Source organism: Camelus ferus, chromosome 5, assembly GCF_009834535.1.
Source record: "Camelus ferus isolate YT-003-E chromosome 5, BCGSAC_Cfer_1.0, whole genome shotgun sequence".
In the NCBI taxonomy this organism is placed as follows: Eukaryota; Metazoa; Chordata; class Mammalia; order Artiodactyla; family Camelidae; genus Camelus; species Camelus ferus.
Window position 1 is genome coordinate 50,965,375 of NC_045700.1, and position 15,782 is coordinate 50,981,156.

The 15,782-nt window shown below is 39.8% G+C and overlaps 1 protein-coding gene across 50 annotated transcripts in view; it reads right to left on the reverse strand.

Annotated features, from left to right (window-relative positions):
* Positions 1 to 15,782, reverse strand: part of TTN (titin) — a 269,971-nt gene that overhangs the window by 195,412 nt on the left and 58,777 nt on the right. For 49 of the 50 annotated variants that reach the window (XM_032479832.1, XM_032479831.1, XM_032479812.1 and 46 more), the window contains 11 exons: positions 6,662 to 6,940; positions 4,279 to 4,842; positions 3,461 to 3,742; positions 3,073 to 3,351; positions 2,384 to 2,662; positions 2,008 to 2,286; positions 1,602 to 1,889; positions 1,210 to 1,488; positions 839 to 1,120; positions 465 to 743; positions 59 to 337 (listed from right to left, as the gene is read on the reverse strand). In XM_032479832.1, coding sequence (XP_032335723.1) covers positions 59 to 337; positions 465 to 743; positions 839 to 1,120; positions 1,210 to 1,488; positions 1,602 to 1,889; positions 2,008 to 2,286; positions 2,384 to 2,662; positions 3,073 to 3,351; positions 3,461 to 3,742; positions 4,279 to 4,842; positions 6,662 to 6,940 — 3,369 coding nt within the window. Of the gene's footprint in view, positions 1 to 58; positions 338 to 464; positions 744 to 838; positions 1,121 to 1,209; positions 1,489 to 1,601; positions 1,890 to 2,007; positions 2,287 to 2,383; positions 2,663 to 3,072; positions 3,352 to 3,460; positions 3,743 to 4,278; positions 4,843 to 6,661; positions 6,941 to 7,713; positions 10,456 to 15,782 lie in introns of all 50 variants that reach the window. The other variant, XM_032479833.1, reaches the window with a different exon arrangement.

Genomic DNA, 15,782 nt, shown 5'->3' on the forward strand with positions numbered 1-15,782 from the left:
TGTTTTTTGTTTTTGTTGTTTTTTGGCCATTTCCCCACGGCAAACTTTCTGAACCAACCTTTCACTGAAAGTAATGCAGAACACCTTTGTATGCCTGCATCATTTTTGGCCTGACAGACATATTTCCCATCATGCTTGACTTCAATGCCACTGAGGTACAGACTGGCCACATTGTTCTCAAAGGTCATTCTTATGTTCTCATCTTCGGTGATTTCATCGTTGTCTTTTAACCAAGTCACCATGATGGGCAAGGAGCCCTTCAGCGTGGCCTGGAAGGCAGCCGTGCCTCCTCGGAGGGAGCTGGTGCTTTCAATCTTCTTTACAAAGGCTGGGGGTTCTAGTGGAAGAATGAATTCTCAATCAATGCTAGCTCTAGAGAAAAACTGGCTTTACCGAAAAAAAAAAAAAAAAAAAAAGAGCTGACTCCGCAGAAAAGCCAGTCTGCCATGAGAACTGACACGAACCTCTTAAAGTCACCCTGGCGCTGCAGGTGGCACTGCCCACCTCGTTGGTCACCCGACACTGGTACTCGCCCACGTCTGCGGCTACAAACTTGAGGATCTGCAGGCTCACCAGCTGGTCCTGAATGAAGGTTTTATACTTTCTACCACTTCGCAGTGTTGTATTGTCTTTGAACCAAGTGATCTCATAGGGAGGCGTGCCTGCCACCTCGGCCAGCAACATGACGTCATACTCCTTCAGCACTTCAAGGGGCTTGAATTCCTTGGTAAAGTAAGGTGACTCTATAGTAGGAAAGGAGTTACTGTGAGTTAACGGGGAGGAGTCTGGGCTCTGAGCCACAACTCTGGGAACACAAGGGGATAACATGAACACAAACCTTTGACTATTAAAATGCTACCACAGTGGTCACTGCCGGCCTCATTCTGAGCCTCACACATATATTCACCACTGTCTTCAACGGCAATATCTGTAAGTGTTAGAACCGCAGTGGACTCCACGAAAGACATTTTGTGTTTGCTGCTCTCCTTAATTTCCCTATCGTTCACGAACCATGTTATTTTAATTGGAGGGGTGCCCGTTACTTTGCAGGCTAGCTGGGTGGCATCTCCCTTCTTTAACAGCTGTGATGGCTCTAATTTTTCAATAAATGTGGCAGGTTCTGTGGGAAGAAGGAAGTTGGTAAGAAACATGAGGAAGAGGAAAGAATTTATAATTGTAACACAAAGAGGTCAAGGAAACAATGCAAACCTTTTACAAATAAGTTTGCACTGCACTCCATGGTTCCAGCCACGTTGCTGACTTTACAGGTATATGTGCCTGAATCAGAGGTCTTGACTACATAGAGTTCCAGGGAACTTTCAAAGACTTCTCTGGTGATATAGCAGCTTCCACCAGAAACCAGCTCTTTGTCACCCTTAAACCATTTGACTGTGAGAGGAGCAGACCCTTGGAAGGTGCTTTTCAGGGAAACGACTGAGCCAGGCAGAACATCCTTTGACGCAGGTTTGGTTACAAAACTGGGTGGTTCTAAAGAAGGGGTATAAGAAAGAATTTCAAAGAGTTAAGAGGTGCGATGGAAGGGAAGAGGCCTTAATTTGAACGTGATCTATGTAAGAATGAAATGCAGCCCCCCAGCCAACCTTGCACAATCAGGGCCCCGCTGCAGTCTTTGCTGCCCACGGAATTCGTGGCTCGGCAGGTAAAATTCCCTGCGTCGTTCACGTCTACTCTGCTTATCTCCAAAGAGGCCGTGCCTTCCACAAAGGCTATTCTGTATCTGTCAGAGGCAGCTACTTCTTTACCGTCCTTAAACCAAGACACCCTCATGGGGAGGGAGCCAGCGATTTTGCAGTCCAGCCTGCAGGCACCGCTAACAATGCTATCCACATTGCGTAGGGGTTTGGTAAAAAACGGAGCAATGTCTCGATCTGTTTGTGGCACAAGAAGAGAAGAGAGAACAATGGGGGAAAGTGCTCAGTGATTTTCATTTTGGTCATTTGTTGGGTTTCAAAGGAATGGGTAGCCTAGGTTTCTAAAGATACTAACCTAGTACAGTGAAAGTCGTCTCACAGGAGCTGCTGCCCACTTCATTGGAAATCTCAAATGTGTACTGGCCACTATCATGTAGTTCAGCCGAATAAAATTTGAGTTGGGCAACATTGTTTTTAAAACTTAGTCGATACTTCTTACTGGCAACCAAAGGTCTCCCATCTTTGTACCACTTGGGCTTAAGTTCTGGGGTGCCTGTGACGGTGTACTCCAGCGTGGCTGGGTCTCCTGCTGTCACCTGGATCAGTTCTGCTCTCTCAATGATTTTGGCAGGTTCTACAATGGTATTAAATAGTAAGAATTCCGAACTATGTGTTAAGGTTTCATTGTAAAAGGAAAGATCAACTCAAAATTAAAATGCTCCCATACGAACCTTTAACTATTAATTCCCCAACAGATGTTTGGCTTCCGGCTTCATTTTCAGCCAGGCATGTGTATTTGCCACCAAAACTAATCTGCACATCAGGGATTATCAAGACCGCAACACCACTGGAAAAGCTCATTTTGATTTTTCCATCTTCTTTAATGATCTCTTGTCCTTTCATCCAAGTGACAGAAATGGGTTCTGACCCTCTCACGGCAGCTTGTAAGGTAACGGTTTGTCCTGCTAGTGCAGTAAAGTCATCTACTTTCTTGACAAAGGTGGGTGGTTCTAGTTAAAGAGAGAGAGCGTACAAAACTTATCAAGTTCCAAACACTTCAACATCGTAAAAAAGAATTTCATTGAGGTTACAATGATCTACTCTGTAGTATTGGTCAATTAGAAGAAAAAAATAAAATTCAAGAGGAATTATAATTCCATCCAAGAGAAAGCATAGAAGATACATGGTTATCAAGCCAACAAAATTGTTTATCATGCAATTCACTTTTGTTACTAGAAATTAAATATTGCACTAGCCTCCAGCTAAAGCCTGGGTGGTCCCTAGGGTCCCAGGTCACAACCAAAGGCAAAACATATTTTCAGGGATTAGGAGAAGAAAAAAAAGGACCAGTTTTCCTTCCACGGGTTAAAAAAGCGATTTTGACAATTTATTAAAGAGACCGCGCTTTTCGGGCACTAACCTTTTAATAAGTGGGTTGCAATGCAGCCACACTTCCCAACTTCATTGGCAACAACGCACTCGTATTCCCCAACATCCGCACTATTGAAAGAAAATATCTCCAGGGACACGAGAGACTTCTGAGAAAACAACCTGTACTTTTTGCTACTCCGAATTTGCTTCTTATCCTTGAACCAGCTAATCTCAAATGGTCCTGTGCCTGAGATTTCACACTGAAGGAGGGCGTTTGTTCCTCTCACTATATCTGCTGGCTCAAGAGTTTTGATGAAAGAAGGAGGTTCTACAAAAGCACGAAAGCATTGTATAAGTGACGGGTGACAAGCAATGAAAAAGAACAGCTTTTCTCAGAAACACAAGAAACACAGTGGACTGCGATGGAGTCAACAAACCTTTGATAACTATCTCAGCGCTGCAGCTGTCACTGCCCACGTCATTCACTGCTTCGCACGAGTAAGTGCCACTGTCTTCCACTTTGACATCCGTAATATCGAGCACAGCCTCCGAATTGACAAAAGACATTCGGATTGTGTTACTCTCGGTAAGTTCTTTGTTATTTTTAAACCAAGTAACCTGGATCACAGGTGAGCCTTTCAGCTTACAGTGCAGGCGTGCTGATTCACCTGGGAGCATTAGGTAAGAGGGATCCACCTTCTTCACAAAGGATGGTGGCTCTACATGCAGTCAACAGAACAGAAAAAGGAAAAGATACCTGAAGCATAAACCACACAAAAGAAAAGCAGACATCATGCAACAAAGGGACACACAACACACATAAAATATCTTCACAACATTTCTGAAAAGGTGGTGGTGTATGCCACCACTTTCTGCTTCCATGATTCCAAAACACTTTCCCAGACTCGATTCAAACAAACAAGCAAACAAACAAACAGAAACAAGTTCTACTCATACAAAAAGCAATTTTACAAAAGAAGATTGTTAAGGACTGCCCAGACATTTGAAGTTCTTTGAAAACATTTGAAGCAAGCTGTGTTACTGGCAGACAGTTTTAAGCAAACAAGAGTTAACTGAATTCTGAAGAAGACTGAAAAAATAAAATCAAACAATGCCAGGATTTTCCCAAACCAAAGTGTTTGCTTGGATGAAATTATTTTCATCACAAGATGCACTGGCTGCATTGTTTGTCAACAGTGTTTCTACTGGGGCATCCCTTCAGAGAAGGGAGTGAAGATTGCTGCACATCTCTTACCTCTGATAGTCACTGTTGCTGAAGAAGAGCTGCTTCCAGCTTCATTGGAAACTGTGCAAACGTAGGTTCCTGAATCTTTTAGCTTGGCCAGAGGGATCTCAAGTGATGCTATTTTATCTTCAAAATAGATCTTATAGTCTTTCCCAGGGGGGAGTTTCTGCCCGTTTTTACTCCATGTCACTGTGACTTTTCTGTCTTCATCTACTTGGCCCTCAAGGTGGATCTTCTTATTGATAGCTGATTGTACAGAGTCTAACTCTTTAATGAAATGCGGTTTGTCGATTATGGTCAACTCAGCTTGGCAGATGTCAGCTCCAAACTTGTTAGAAGCCTTACAGGAGTAAACCCCTCTATCTTGAATTGTAAGATTTGAGAGTTCTAAAATGTGTTTGTTGTCTACATCTGAAATCTTGCAGTGAGGGGAAGGCGAGAGGGCAACACCATCTTTCTGCCAAATGGTTTCGATCACGGGAGTCCCTGTCACTGTGCAGAGGAACTTGGCTGCCTTACCCACAAAAGTTGTAACGGACTTAGGTCTGGAGAAAAAGGTTGGTGGATATGCCTCTGTAAAAGAAACATTTTCAGCATTATATTTTGTCCCCACAAAGCTCTCACTGTAATTATACATTCCGAGAAAGAGAAAAGATGCATTATAATTTTTGATAGATATAAGATATTATTTAAAGTAAGGTAATGTATTAATAAGATGAAAAGATGTGTTGAAGGCAAAGATGACAGTGTTTTTTTACAGAGGAGCAAGACGGCACTTTAAATGTCGCTATCAAAGGAAAGAACAAATGTTCCTTTATTTTGCAACATTAACTTGCTATTGCAAAATATTTGTCCATTTTACTAGCTGATTAATTGTTTGAGCTATGTGATAAACAATTCAGCTGACACTTTAATTTTGCAAATTTGAAGACCATATAAAGAAGATAAAGAAGATGTACGTGACTTTTCTAAAGAGTAGGGCTATCAAGCGATAAAAAGTTTGAGTAGTCTCTATAACCTTCACGTCAACCGCCAGCAAACCCTTAAGTGGCTCAACTTTAAAAGCATCCGCTAATCATTTCAAAATTGTAAAAATATTTATAGCAGTAATTTTCCATTTCCTTTCTGCATTTGGAAGCTAGCCTTTATGAATCTCTCTTTCCAATTAAAAAAATATCTTCTTCCTTCTTTCCTCTTGTGATTTGAAGCTCAAGTGTTAGTCCCCATTGCTCAGCTGGCCTACTTTGGGTAAAGAAATTTCCCAAAGTGTCATTAAGAATAATGTCATGCATTTGGTTGCATGAAGGCTCTTTTTTTTTTTTTTTTTTTTGAGACTGTTTGATTACAAAAAGTGAAAACCACTAGATGGGTCACCATGGGCCTGGGGTGTGGAGTTTCTAATATAAAAGAGTTGTAGAGGAGAGGAAGCTACAGGGATCCTGATTTTTTCAAGTCAAAGAGATGTGCAGCATTTGCCTTTCCCCTCTGTGCTCTCATTGAAAAAGAAGACCAAGGGACAATCCCACGTTGACATATAGCACATGGCTTCTTTCAATAATACAAGTCACTGCTACCCCTGACTCTAAACCACAGTTCATACTCACACTTTCCCTTGGGCAGAAGAAAGCAGAAAAGAGAACGAGAGAGGTGGGGGTGGGCGGAGAGAAAGGAAAGAGCTACACATTTTTTTGCTAATAAGGGAATTCAAACATCTGGTATGTGTTAACTACTTGAACGTCATCCTATGTGTCTTTAGAAAACTGAGAACAGAATCTGCGCGTAGTTGTTCTTATTTTTAAATTAGCAACAGAGCCTAGGCTGAGAGTCTTAGTTTGCAGTCCTGCACTAGCTCCCCATCTTACTAGGATTTGTTCAACTTTAGTTTTATGCTCTGGAGTTTTTTCATTTTGTAATTCTGTTCTTAATTGGTTAACTGGTTCCTAATTATTAAATACACTGGGAAATCATTTATTTTTTAATAGCACCAAACTGTCCTGAAATTTTTTATATTAAGGGCCAAGCCAGGGTATTAGCAGTTATCTAAGACATTTCCACCAAGCTAGTCATTAAAAAAAAAAATAAAGAAAGAAAAGAAAAAGAATCCCCCCTAAAAAACCTCCAAACTCTCAGGAACCACTGCTTTTGTGATTCCTCGACATTAATCTCAAAACAATGAACTGTTTTTAGTGTTTTCTTTCACCACTGTTAGAAATACGATGGTCAGTAATGATTCCTTGTCTCACACATGCTCTGCAGTAGCTAGCCATGTTGTCACCACCTTGGCTGTTGGTCCCTCCAGTGAGGAGGACAAGCACTTCCTGCACCTGTACGAGAAGCAAAACAGGCAGTAACATGAGACGGAGTAACACCTGCATCAGTGCACGGCCTTTACCTGTCACAGTCAGCGTGGCTGTGCAGCTGGCACTGCCGTACTCGTTGGAAGCTTGGCAGGTGTACTCGCCACAGTCAACAGCCTGGGTTCTCAGGATTTCCAGGGTGGAGACATAATTTGCAGATCGAATAGAACACTTGTCACTCTCGTAGATTTCTCGGCCAGCTTTGAACCACTGGAACCGGACATTGGGGGCACCGTGGATCTCACAGGTGAATTTGGCGAGGTGGCCCAGGGCTACGTCCAGGGGCTCAATTCTCCTCCTGATCACTGGGGCAGCTGCAAAGGGAAGCAGAGGCCATTAGCACACCTGCTTATCAGGTTCACCACATTCTTCTTTTCTTTCTTTTGTTGCTGTTAATGAAGTGTAACAGTTGAAACTGGTGAGTTGGATTGTAGCTGTTTAAGACAAGTGACTGGAAAATGAGAAAGATCACTGAAAGCAAGAGAAGACAATAAGCAGCTTTCAACATATTCAGTTGTTAACTTTTCAGTGAATAGTGAAAAAAACGACTAAAATGTGATGCTTACATGCATAGCAACGTGATATATTTAAATATACCATGCTGACTAGGAATACTGAGAACAACGTGAAAAAAACACCGTACACTAAATAAAGTGATAGAGTGAAACAACGGCAAAAAAGAAATCGGAACAAGACACACAAATGGACAATTAATCATGGTTATTCTGAATTTAGGGATGAGACGGGGGATTTCGGGGTAACTAGGTGTTCACTGACAGCTTTTTATTATAAATTATTAAAGTATTTTCATGTAAAAATTAAGTAAAAATGTATCAGGATTGTGAAATATATGAAAATATGTCTTATTCTAAAAATAAGTATCAGTGTAGATATAAGATACCACCTAGTAAGGCAGTAAGGGAAAAGGAGAAAGGTTAATAACCATGATTATGTCTGAGATTTCGTTCTTACTCTAAATAAACTGCATTCTGGCAATGGCAGATAAGTGAAAATTCAGTGAGGAAACCTAAATCATTCCAGTCCAGTGAATGTTAGAACTGGATCCACTTAATCCTTCAAATCCAACCTCTTTTGACTACAGTGAGTTTTGCTGAAGTCGCTGCTCTTCCGTGGTCATTCAAGGCCTCACACGTATACTCTCCTTGATGTTCTTCTGTATTGACTTGGTCGATGACTAGCGTATATGTGTTTTGATCTTGTAAACACTTGAACTTTTCATCTGAAGGCACCAGTTTACTCTCAAAATACCAGTTCACCTCTCTGGCATCTGTTATGGATGACGTGAGGCTTACAGTGTCGCCTTCCTCAGCCATGGTGTCCACCAAGGGCGTACGTACAACAGGACCATCCTCCCTGAGGAAGCCACCCTCAGCTTCCTGGATCTCTACTGGGCCGACCTCCTCCTCAGTATCACCTTCAGAGGATTTCTCTTTTTCCTCTGATGGTTTTGGGATCCCACCCTGCTTCTCACCAGAGATGGCAGTGGAAGTAGTTGCGGTCGTCACAGCTTTGACCTGACTTTCCACATGAAAGTAACTGACCTCTTCTGTTGAGACCAGATATTTAGATTCAACTTCTGGCTCCGTGATCGTGTCAACCTTCTGTGGCTCTGAAAAAGTACCCATTTCTTCCAGCAAGCCTGCTTGGTCTCCTTTCTGAACTCTAGGCTCCTCAGCTGTTAAGATGTTCATTTCCTCACATATTAGAGAGCACAAAGCATCCTTAAGTTCAGTTTTCAAGTTAGCCATTTGAGGATCAATGCCTTCCAGAATGATGGTTAATTCTTCAGTCAGAGACTTCACTGACGTAATAAGGTAGGTGCACATAATGCAGTTGGGCTCTTGGGTGAAGTTTATGGCCTTGACCTCCACCTTTTCAATGTTTCTTAACCCTTCAGAGAAAAGACTCAGTTGCTCGCTGGCCACTGCTGCTTGCAAAGCTCTGCGGATCTGAGTTTTCAGGTGTAGTCGTTGCTCTTCTGGGATACCAGAAAGCAAACTTTCCTTAGAAAGAATGTCACTTCCCTGCACCTCCTGCACACCATGGATCGCCATGGGCTCTTTTGTGTACTCAGTGGTTTGGTTCAGGGGCATTGCCCAGTGGTCAGAATGCTCTTCTTTGAGCAGTACCTGCTTTTCCTCACATGCTAACGGAAACCTTAAGGACTTGCCTTCCTCAACCCTGGCTGCAAAATCTTGCCCTGCACTGTCTAGTTGATCAGCACTTTCCATCAAGATTTCATCTTCTGTGCCCGTGTGTTCTGAAGGGACCTGGGAGATCAGGACGTCAGGACCCTGGATTCTTTCCACGTGACCCTCAGCTAAGCTCCGCTCCAGGATGAGAGCACTTTGTGCCTCTGGTTTTTGAAGAGTCACTCTTTGCTCTTTCTCCACTGTGGACACTGTCTTTTCTTTTGGTAAAAGTACTTCCTCAGTCACAGAGGTTGGGTATGAATGGGCTGGAGTTTCTTCTATTGACAACTGTGGATAACTCCCTTTAGGTTCAGCTAATAAAGTTTTCAGAGGCTCAGCTGTTAATGGACTAATTTCTTCTACGGACATGGCACTTGGAAAGATATTTTCAGTACCTGATAGAACCACCTGGGACTCAGGCTCTTGATGTATTAGAATATCTTCTTTGGGGAGGGTTTTCTGGGACTGGACGATCTGTAGCTGTAAATTGGGAGGTGGTTCCTTGCGAGGCTGAACATTAATAGTGCCACTGATGGAAGGATGTTCCCTGGTGCTTTCAGGAGTGGGCATCTTCTGCTCCAGCATGACTGTGGATTGCCGTTGCTCAGCTACTAAAGTAACTTGACTGCTCAATTCACTGGTTTTAACAATATGCTCATAAGAAAGCTGCTGCTTTTCTTCTGCCATTAAAGCCGCTTTCAAAACGGTGTCCTTTACAAAAGCTGCAATTTCCTGCTCTGAGTCCAATGTGGGGACCTTTAAGGATGTCTGTGGAAAATCTTCAGGTGCCTCTGGCATGGACGTTGCTTTGCAGGGGGCATCAATCATGTGTGTGTCTTCCGGAAGCACGAGCAGCTCTGCGGCACAGGTGGACTCACCCCACACATTCTCTGCTTTACAGACATAGAGACCACTATCTTCTCTCTGAGGGTCATTGACAATGAATGTTCCGGAACCATCAGGATTATGAATGATGGTATAATAAACATTGGTGCAAAGCTGCTTGTTTTCTTTGAACCACAAAACAGTGGGTGTAGGCTCTCCAAGCACCATGTACTCAAAGATGGCAGGGAGCCCTTGAGCACAGCGAATTGGTTTTAACTCCTTAAGGAAGTAAGGAGGACAAGGACCTTCAAGCTTTTCTGGAGATTTCTCCTCTGGTTCTGTCTCTCTGAGCCCCTCGGCTTTGGAATTTATTTTCAGATAGGCGCTACAAATTGCTTGTCCATATTCATTACTGGCAATACATGTATACTCTCCCTCATCCTCAAATTTGGTGAACAGAATGATCAAGCTGTGATCGTTACCATCAAAAACAAATCTGTAGTCAGCTGAAGGGGTTAACATTACTCCATTAAAGAACCACTGAATTTGGGGCTTGGGAAAGCCAGTGACAGTAACAGACAGTTTAACTACATCTCCTATGTTTATTTCAGCATTTGACACCTCTTTGATGAAAACTGGGACGCTGCCTTCCTTTTTGGAATCAAGTTTAGTTGAATGAACTGGAGGTTCAGACAGAAGTTCAAGTGTTTCATTTCTACTAGATAAATGAATGCCAGAGCTATCAGTCTGAAGTCTTTCTTGCTCAGCAGACAGAAGAGAACTAGAAAACTCTGCGTGGGGAAAAAGGATTATTATTGTATAATCAATAGTATTTAATAAACAAACAAAAGAGAAGTCAAAGAATTATGCACCAATTGCTGGTCTCCTGCTTCATTCCTGGAATCGTTAGATTATTTCAAGATTAATTTATCAAAAAGCACATTTCTAAAATTTTCACTTTAGCTTATTATATCATATTATATGATTATAAATACTGCACTGATGCAACTTTCAATCCACTTCATTTGTGTTAGAGTTTATAAATTTTAAAGATGCTCTTATGAGTTCTCTTTGCGATAGAATCCCAATTCTAAAGTTTGAAAAACTGCTGGATAAATATTTGTAATAAAAGAATTCAGGATTATTTAAATACGTTTCTAAAAAGATCTAGAATTATTATTTATATTTAGAGTTTTCTTGAGTTTGAGATCTTCATTATCAAATGGAAAACTGCTTATTTCAAAAATAGAACATCTATGTTCTAGTTACAGCTTATAAACTGAAGCCACTATTACAAATAAGGGGCTACAGGAAATATTTAATTTGAATTTTATTTGATTTAATCTGTTCTTAGTTACTAGAAATGCAGGCCTTCTTTTGCCTGTGTAAATTGCCATATTACTTCAACAATGCTTTTATAATGAGGCTGATGTTAAAAGTTAAGAAAGTGGGAGAATCAGAAATGAGAGAAAGTTCCAATGTTAAAAATTTGATTACATTTTATTGAGCGAGAAATACCTATATAGTATTATTGAACAGAAAAACAAGCAGTGAATAACAGATACTCTTTAAACAGTGTCCTGAGTGACAGGATGAAAGACATGTAATTTGGTAACAAGAAATCAGCTTTTCATGAAGTGTTGGGTGTGTAGAACAGCTGTTAATACTGCTTTTATTACCTAACCTAAAAGGAGGTTTACTATTTTATTAGTTCACTCCATTTGCATCACATGGAATAGTCTCATGCTTTAATTCCTTTCTGTTTGAATGTATAAGCTTTAGAAGGCAGGACCCCAGTGTCTGCTGGCTGTGAACGCACTGGTCAAACAAACCTACCTGTAGCATGTAGAATACAGACTCATTTATTACCCAGTTAGTAAGCTGTAAAGCCACTGATTAATTTCACATACCCATGGTGCCCACTTTATATTTAATCTGTAATATATCACTCATGTCAGCTTTCCCTTCACTTGAATTCCCAAAATACCTGGGAATGAATGTCAATACAGTGAAAACACCCCTATTCACTAATATGTTGAAATACTTTCAATTGTTTTCCCTTAGTTTAAAACATGGTATTTCACCATTAAAACAGATAGTAAATGAAATTCAAGAGGGCTGAAACATGAAAGGTGTAGTTAGGAATACATGTAGATTTAACAGCCAGTAATTATGTCTAAACTCTACTATGAAAATACAATGAATTTCCTATCCAGCATCAGAGATACTAATATTTCAGGCTTTTAAGTTATGTACCTCCTGAGTCAGAAAACTAAAAAAAAATCCATTTAATTACCTACAACAATTAGTAAGTAAGCCAAGTGTGGGGCAAGGCTTATTTTTCTTTATTCAGTCATTGTCATTCTGAATACCCTCAAGTTCAATGCACTCGACACTTACAGAATTCCAATGAGCAAAATCAAATAAAGCCTACCTTCTTGTGTGTGTAAAAGTGTATTTTTCAGCTCTTCCTGACAATCCTGTAAGGCATTAAAGATTTTTCTTTTCTTTTCTTTTTCTTAAGAACAAGTTTGAACTATTGGTAAGTTGTAAATGTTTGGGTAAAGTGTGCTTATCGTATTTGTCATGACCTGAATTTCTAATTTATTTAAACACTGATTATGTGACCAAAAGTAGAATAAATTCTAAGTCCCTAAACTACAGAATTAGTTCTATTTCTGGGATTTATGATGTGATATATTACATTATATCTATAATTATGATCACAGATATTGTGTGCTCATTGGTTGAAATAGAAATTATTTTTCCACAATATTGTATCTGTCTCAAAAAGTTATGGTGACTCAAAACAAGCAAAGCAAATGTTCTTTGTTGGATAGGGTGGGTGGGGTGTGAGCCTGACTGCTTCATATTGTACACATTCTCCCAGTTTCTTCTTTAATTTGAAAGGCTTTTAGGGAATTTCCATTATGGGAATAAAAAAAATTGACAGATGAAGGAAACATAAAAGATATAATTGGATATATGAATTCTTTTGAGAATTAAATTTAAATTAAATATTTATTTTTAAAATTAAATGAAAATTAATATTTTAGTATGATCATGGTGCATAAAAATTGCTCAATGCAAAGGACAAATACAGTCATTAGGTAACAGTGAGTAATTTAGTGATGGAGGTAGAGAAGTTTCACAATTTTATTACTGTGTTCTACTATTTCTGTTGTCATCTATTACAAAACTAAACTTTATTCTAAATTATATTTTAAAAAGTTACCACTGTCATGGCACAGAATCACAGAGTTGAATGATCACCTCTAGTCTTTTGGTCTCACCCCTCATTTTTAGATTAAAAAAAAAACTGAATTTCTTTATACTTATTACATCTTCCATGAGAAAATTTAGTTCACTAATACATAAGTACAATTTAAGGATCTTGTGAATTTACTATAATTATAATTTTGAAAAACAAAAAGAGTCACTTTAGAAACATATATACATCTTAAATTTAAAAGCTTACTGATTTCTAGTTAGTTTTAAAAGTGAAATTCAGTGAAAATGACAGGAAAGCTTACTATCTTGTTACTTGTATATAATTGGAAATACTAGTTACCATATCCCCTCGATACTAAGATATCCTGCCTTCTTTTTCTAAAGATTCTGAAATTGGACTGCAGTTTAAAATCTATATATAAATGTAACACAGCAGTTTCTTTCCCCCCCAGGCTAGTATCAAATTAATGCTGCATTTTACACTTAGTGCTATCTCAAAAATTGAGAAAATGGGGTATTTCCAAAAGTGGAAAGATTTTAAAAATTTTTTAAATTTATTTATTTATTTTGTTGGGGAGGTAATTAGACTTTCGTTTGTTTGTTTATTTTAATGAAAGTACTGAGGATTGAACACAGGACCTCGTGCATGCTAAGCATACATTCTACTACTGAACTATACCCTCCCCACCAAAAGTGGAAAGATCTTTATTTGCAAATTCTGCAAATGTCTAAACTCCACCCACAAAGAGAGCATCATTGGTCCCTTCAAAACCAGCAAGAGTTAAAACACTTAAGAGGGATATTAATAATGAAAATATTTTTAAAACAGCCAAAAAATATTAAGATTGCAATGTAAAACAGCTTATAGCATTAGCTACCAATTGCGCAAAGCTGGTTTCTGTTGTTGTTTGGTTTATTGGAAGTCCAAGTAAATAAGCATGGATTTAGATGCAAAAGAGTTATCATTTCAAAAATGACTCAAAGCAGAAAGATTTTACCTTACCAATTTGTCTGTGTGGTCATCTGACATGGTCTTCCATTTCACATTTTACTTTGCCTATATAGTTTATCTGCTACAACAGAATGCATCCTGCTAAAACACTTCATGGAGGAGGAAGGAGGAGAAAGCAGAAATACAGACAAGTAGGTAGCCAAGGAGACGTTTAATTGTATTTGATGATTCACAGCAGAATTGACACAGGTGATGATTCCACAGTTTAGATGACAGAATATTTACATGTATTACGAACAAGAGATTTCCACATAAAGAAACTATTTTCCCAGGGGGTTTTTCAATGTGACGTGTTTAAACAAAGTAGACCTATTTGGAAATTATTATATTTGGAAAATGTGAGAGCACTCAGATTGATTCTCATCATTCCACAGGCACTAACAGCTTGCACCAGGAACTTTAAGTCAGGGTGAGCACTGCGCAGGTCTCCGCCATTCCTGACTTGTTTGTCGCTACACACCTGTACTCACCTTCATCATCTTTCACTAAGCTTGTAATGAACAGGTTGTGGAACCCTATGCCACTTTCCTCCGCACTGAACCTTGATCCTTGTACCAGTTTCCCATCTTTGTACCAGTAAACCGTAGGCCTCGGAGAGCCACGGACTAAACACTGGAAATACGCTGCTGTTCCTAATGGTGCACAACAGTCAGAAATTCCTTTGATAAACCTGGGAGGTCCCTCCACCACCTGAAATTCAAAAAAGCTGTCTGCATATTTGCTCTTTAAGACTAATTCTTCCTTCAAACTGCTTAAAGTCACTTTACTTTTCTTTGACATCAGAGCAAACATCTCAGAATCTCCCATGGTGAGGAATCCCCGACAGATTGCCTCCCCTACACAATTCACAGCTCTGCACCTGTATGTTGCACTGTCAGAAAGACAGACGTTGCGAATTTTAAGGGTATGACTTCCATTCTCCTCACTCATTGCATATTTAATGTCATCTGGCTCAATACACATATATTCTTTATACCATTTAACTTCAGGAGTAGGGACCCCTATGACTGAACATTTGAACACAGCATCTGAATTTTCTGGAATTCTAAAATCACAAATAGGCATTATAAAGCGAGGAGGCATTTCGAATACTTCTAAGTCAATTTTTAAGTCTTTGTCTTCTTCCTCACTTGACGCCATAGCTGGACCTGCTAAGTTCAATGGAAGAACATCTAGACTCACAATCATGCTTTTATGATCGGGAGTAAATTCGGGAACTGTGACTATCTTCACTTGCTTCTCAAATTCTTTAACGTCTTTTTCACTCAATTCAACTTCTAGGACAATTTCTTGAGGAGAGGGTGTCCTTGATGATGCAGTGTTTTCCAAATCAAACTCCATGACATGCTGATGTGTTACTGGAGGTGGGAGTGCCACTGCTCTTTCTTTCGGGGGCACTACATCAACATTCGCAAAGCTCTTTGCTTCCCCTATGATGTTTACAGCATGGCACATATACTCTCCCCCATCTCCTTTTTGAATGTTAGCAATTTCCAAAGAACACACATTCCCCACCCTTTCTATTTTGATCCTCTCATCTGGCTCGAGCAAAGATTTATTTCGATACCATTTCACACCAGGAACTGGAAGGCCCTCAACTTCAACAATGAAGCCCAAGGTTGTGTTTTCATAGATCTTCCGTTTTGTCAGAGGTTCGATAAAAGATGGAGGCATTTCATTGTCTTTTGGTTCAATGGCTTCACTGGGCGTGCCAAATGAATCCGAACGCCACATTTCATAAGCTGAGCTTCTTTCTTCTGTAGGTGTCTGGAAATGCTCACTTGATGGACTGTCCTCCCTTTCTATTTTTGATGGGTACCTTTTAAAGTTTCCAGCAAGGTTTTGTCCTCCAGTAGGAATAGAGTATCTTTCAAC